This window comes from Tasmannia lanceolata, unplaced genomic scaffold (genome assembly GCF_043159265.1).
Source record: "Tasmannia lanceolata isolate RefF3 unplaced genomic scaffold, GAP_Taslan_0.1 ptg000013l, whole genome shotgun sequence".
NCBI lineage: Eukaryota > Viridiplantae > Streptophyta > Magnoliopsida > Canellales > Winteraceae > Tasmannia > Tasmannia lanceolata.
In genome coordinates, this window is record NW_027518690.1 from 27,770,686 (window position 1) to 27,776,053 (window position 5,368).

Genomic DNA, 5,368 nt, shown 5'->3' on the forward strand with positions numbered 1-5,368 from the left:
ACACAAGTGAATTATTGGAACTGAAATTTTTATTTAAAGAAAAGCTATTACATTTGACGACCTATCCTGAACATGCTCAGGATTCACAACTCTAAAGAGAAACAGAAGATAACTTGCCTGGACTAGGCATTGACCTTGAACTGTAAGACCGGACTCAACAATTATACTGACCATGATGACTGACTCAAACATAAAATAGTAAGTGACTAAAACTTTAACTGCTACAACTGTTTGGCGTTGAAGGCTCGGCGAAGGCTGGCTCGTATCGGGATAGCAGCTACTAGAACATCTCCACTGTCTGCATCTTCCTCTTCTTCAAAAGGTTCCGACCCAGATGTTTCAAAGGTAGGTTCTAAGGCACAGATAAGAGTGAGAGGATCAAATTTTGGGTCCCCTATGGTTATAGCATTAACAACAGCAGCAGGGTTTGCATGACCAGGTAATGAGTTATCAGGTTTTGGCTCGAACACAAGATCTTTGTTGTCGAGCAACCTCTGGATCCTGAATTTTAGGGCAACGCAATTATCAGTGAGATGGCCGGAATTTCTATGGTATTCGCAGTGTTGATCTGTTCGCCAATTTGCTGGTAAAGGATTAGGAAGAGCCCTAATGTCGGGCAGGATTATGCGACCTGAGGCTAGACACTCCTTGAGTATCTCAGATGGTGGAAGAGGGAGAGGGGTAAATTTTGTCTGGGCCTGTGGTCGAGGTGCGACAGCAGGTTGGGTATAGTCCATCACCATGGGGTTCTGAGATTTTGAAGGCTGAGGCTTGGAGCAGGAAAGGTTATTAATTTCAGCTGATGGAGACTTCCTGAATTCTCTGGTATTCGGGTTACTTCGGTTGAATACACCTTGAGCCATAGCCTCCTCTATTTGGGTGCCTGCCACGATAAAGTGTTTGAAGTCCGGATAATACTGCAACGACATGTGATATTGGAGTTGGGGGGAAATATTTTTCATGATTATCTGGACCTGCTCTTCCTCAGACAGGCGCTCCATCATCTGAGCTGCTATTCTCCTCCATCTTTTCACAAAAATCAGAAAGGATTCCCTCGAGTCTTGCTTTGTTCTCTCTAAATCCTTTCTGGTGATTTCTGTCCCATCATCATATTTGAACTGCCTGATGAATTGCTCGCCGATATCCTTCCATGTCCTGTAACGAGTCTTGTCCAAGACCATGAACCATCTCCTAGCAACCTTGGTTAAGGAAACTGGGAACAATTGAGCCATTTGCTCAGGAGATAAGCCTTGAGGCTGACACATAATGGTGAACATTTGCAAATGTGTGATTGGACAACCCACACCATCATATTTGTCGAAATCGGGCATTTGAAAATTGGCAGGAAGGCGGATTTCGGGAAATAGAGTAAGATCACTGGGATTGAAACCACCCTGGTCTTGAAACTGAATGTCTTGAACTTTCCTGGTAAGAGTCTCTAATTTCTCCATAACAGACTTATCAACCATGGACTGAGAAGGCCTACTGCGATTCTCGCTATATTGCTCTTTTTCCAAATCTTCTTCGGTTTTATCATGGGTATTGATGAACACTGGATGGGCAGGTGCTCTTGAAGTAGCCGCTTGGTGCATAGGCCCTTTATCCTTGGACAACGATGGTCCCAACTTTTCAGAAAGCTGAGCCTTGATAACTTGGTTTTCTTCTTTGAGTTCTTGAAGCTGCTGGAGAATCAAGGTAAGAGTATCGGTAATTGCAGTAGGTGGAAGGCCATCTTGGTTATCTGCCATTGGTGAGGATGAGAAAGAAGGAGACGCTGGGGTTCTCAGAGAGGGTGGTAGAGAGACAGAATTCCTCTCCAATCGTGAAGAGACCCGAACCCAAGGAGCAGTGGGGTTAGCTATTGTGCCAACTTCCTGTGATGGAAACAATGAACACGAGGTATATGAGCTTGACATTCATGGAGTGTTCATTCTCAATGACTGAAACAAAGATTACACATTTAAGCAAGTAGTTGGGACAATAGAATGAATCCTAGAGGACCAAGACATGACAATGATGATTGATTCGCATAGGGGAATGCCCCTAGTTCAAGGATTATGAGAGTGAACTCTGAAGGACTTAGCAAAATATTCTTGAAAAAGGTTGCCCTTAGAGTAAGAAGAAAGACCAAGGGTACAAGCAAGATTGGATCATCTGGACCAGGCATGATCAGGTCATGAGATTGCATAATCGAAAGATTGTGAGATTCTGCTCCTGCCAGTTAGGGGATGGCATGAAGATACGATCGAATCGTATGACAGAAGAATGAAAGACGCATGATCAAGAGATTAGATGAGATAGCATAAGATTGCTTTCAACGGATAGATCATGAATGACTAATCCTATGAGATCTTTGGAAATGATGGGATTTATATCCTAACCCGAAAGGGAAATTTTTTAATCTTCACACATTTTATCAGTGTTACCTGAAGGCATCAACCCTAATCCTAGTCTAGCGGAGTGGAGAAAGGATCTCGACTCATGACTTTGTTCGTGTACCTAGGACCGATCGTAGCTATTGGAAGATGGTCTACGGCCTAATCTAGACACAAATAGGTAGGATATCCTAAACTAGGCTCACACACGTGATGCACATGTGTTCGTATACTACATGCATGTGTGGGTTAATCTAGGGGTAAGGCCAAGAGTTCCCTTAGCGCGAATCCATGTTCGATATACTGTACCAGTGTCCGGCGTATCAGTACGTGAACAAGGGATCCGTTTACGTACCATAAAGGTACTAGGCTAAGGGTGGAATGCTTCTCTAACACAGAGGCACCAGGTGATGAAATCCCAGTCAAGCATGCTAGATAACACTCCGGGTTCCTAAAATAGGATGTGTGTGCACGTGAGATGCAGAGTTTAGATGCAAGTGATGTAAGTGTGTGCAATATGTTTGCGCAATCTATGATGCCTCCAGGTTTTGTTAGATTAAGTTCAAGTGAAATGTGATGAGAAAATAAAACAAGACAAACTAATCTAACAAGTAGAGTTTTTATGAGCCAGTTAAATTAAATTCAAATGAATTATCTTTTGAAATTTTAATGAAGTTAGGTGATCCCCAGCAGAGTCGCCAAACTGTGGTACCCTGATCCCGCGAGAGGGGTGGGGCGAGAGCCGCCGCGCCTTCTCTCTTGGTCTCTCGTATCCACGCGATTGGCGTGTGCATTTTAATGTTGATTTGAATTAATCTTTCCTGTGAACTTGGGATCACTAAGGCAATCCGAATTCCACACGAAAGAGACTGACAGAGTCGCCACCTAGATGTGGGATCTAGGACCCGTAATTAACCAGAAATCTAGACTCGCTACCTGGTTACGAGAATGGAAGGTATGGGGAGTTATCCGCCACATGCACCATTCCTGCCCGATAATCGGTCTTCGATTCCAAAAGCTAACTCTTTTACATTTATTTTAAATGGCTCATTCAACTCTATGTTAATGTGCGAACTAAGTGACATGCATCCTATGATCTAATTTCATTGTGGATCCTAAATGTGTGTCTTAATTCCTTAATTTGTCTGGATTCAATCTAAGTGACAGTTCTCCTAGAATTCTAATTTCATGGAAAATCCTAAGTGATTTAATTAAGCATTTACAAGAAAATTAATATATAAAACACCACAATTTGTTGTGGTGCCGACTCGCGGGTGGTATGCCATCAGACATCCAAGCTGCCTACGTACCCAAGCCTTACTGGGATCAGAGTCGACGTAGTTCGGTGCACCTAAGCTAAGCTACTTATGCCTAACTCAACTAGGACACCGACCTAGACGGGATTGACTGTTTCAACAATTTTAGGAGAAGTTATTTAATTCAAGTTGAGGATTTTATTATCTTAGGATTTCATCTAAGATGCTATATGATTCTCATCTAAATGCAAATGGTCCCTTAGACTAATGCAGGTTTGCCTACATCCTAGTTTACTAGGCTTGTCCTAGGGAAAGATTGGGTGACTAGTGTAACTAGACCTAATGAGAAAATAAAACAAGACAAACTAATCCAACGGTTCCGAAAGACACAAGACAAATCGATTTAAATTCTCGAGGTTAGTGAAAAAAGGGATGGAAGAGATGATGAAATAGTGTGAGGGAATGAGAAAGATAGAGAAAGGTGCGACTGAACTTGGGAGTGCCAAATTGCCTACGTACCCCGCGATGGGGATCAAGCCACACGTAGTTCCGCTGGTGTGGTCTAACCAGAGGCTAACCAGGGGGAACCAGGGTGTGAACCATTAGGGAAAAATAAAAATGAAGATAAGATGGGTTAAGAGAAGAGGGAAACATGTATAACTTCAAAGTCTACCATCAAGAAGAATATGATTAAAGATTGATCCTAGATGCTTCCTAACATGGTTTTTCTTTTAAAGTAAAAGATATGCATGAAAACAGACCCTACATAGAATTGAAATAAATGCCTACCTCTTTGAAAATCCACTTTGTGTTTGATTTTTCTTTGATGTTAATTCCTTGAAGATGATTCCTTGCTTGATAATGACCGCTTTTGATATATATCACCCAACGTATAAAATCACCCGATCCGGCAAGGATGGCCGAATCCTTGAAGAGATGAGGGAGAGGGATGAATTTTCTAAGAGAGGGGTTCTTTTTCTTCTTCCTCTTGGATGGTGGGATGAGAGGGTATTTATAGGAGAATGGGATAGGAGGTTAGGTGAGGTTAGGTGAGGTTAGGTGAGGTTTGGATGGTTAGGATGAGAGGAGAGGTTAGGTGAGGTTAGGTGAGGTTTGGATGGTTAGGATGAGAGGAGAGGTTAGGTGGTTTTGGATGGTTAGACCCAGGTCAAGATCTGCCATTGATCTAACGATTTACGGAAATCGGGTCTCGGAATGGAATCAGGGTCCGGGCTATGAAGTGACCCTAGCTTATTTTGTCCCGATTGATGATCTGTAAAGTCAGATCAAGATATTAATGACCTAAAACATATAAAGCAATGATAGAGGGGGTTCTCACATGGATTTAACACACTAAATTCACCAATCAGGGTATTTTTCAATTTTTCGGATCTAATCATCTCACCAGGTACATCTCTTTATCATTTTGTTTTTTTCAAAAAATTTGAGGATGCATACCTTACCAATGAAATTCTACGGATCAATATATTAGGTTATTGTTGGTTAAAGTAAAGCAAAATGTGGGTGTCTACAGTGACCAAAGAGTTACTATTTCAACATGGTCTACCTGCAGGTCAACCTAAGAAGCTCCTATTTTAGCATGGTCTAGCTGCAGGTCGACCTACAGGTGTGTGGGCTGTGAGTGTTGGAATTCTGAAGTTTTGGGTATTTCCCTCATTTTGTTGGGTTTAAAGGATTCTTTTATGACATATTATACCTCTTAAATACCTTTTATCT

General features: G+C 42.0%; 1 protein-coding gene across 1 annotated transcript; it reads right to left on the reverse strand.

Annotated features, from left to right (window-relative positions):
• Positions 1–450: 450 nt before the first annotated feature.
• LOC143891117 (uncharacterized) lies at positions 451–4,676 on the reverse strand. The gene is made up of 3 exons (XM_077395759.1): positions 4,421–4,676; positions 975–1,874; positions 451–501 (listed from the first exon to the last, which is right to left on the reverse strand). The coding sequence occupies exons 2-3, from the start codon at positions 1,746–1,748 to the stop codon at positions 451–453; spliced, it is 825 nt and encodes a 274-aa protein (XP_077251874.1). The 5' UTR covers positions 1,749–1,874; positions 4,421–4,676.
• Between the last annotated feature and the right edge of the window lie 692 nt (positions 4,677–5,368).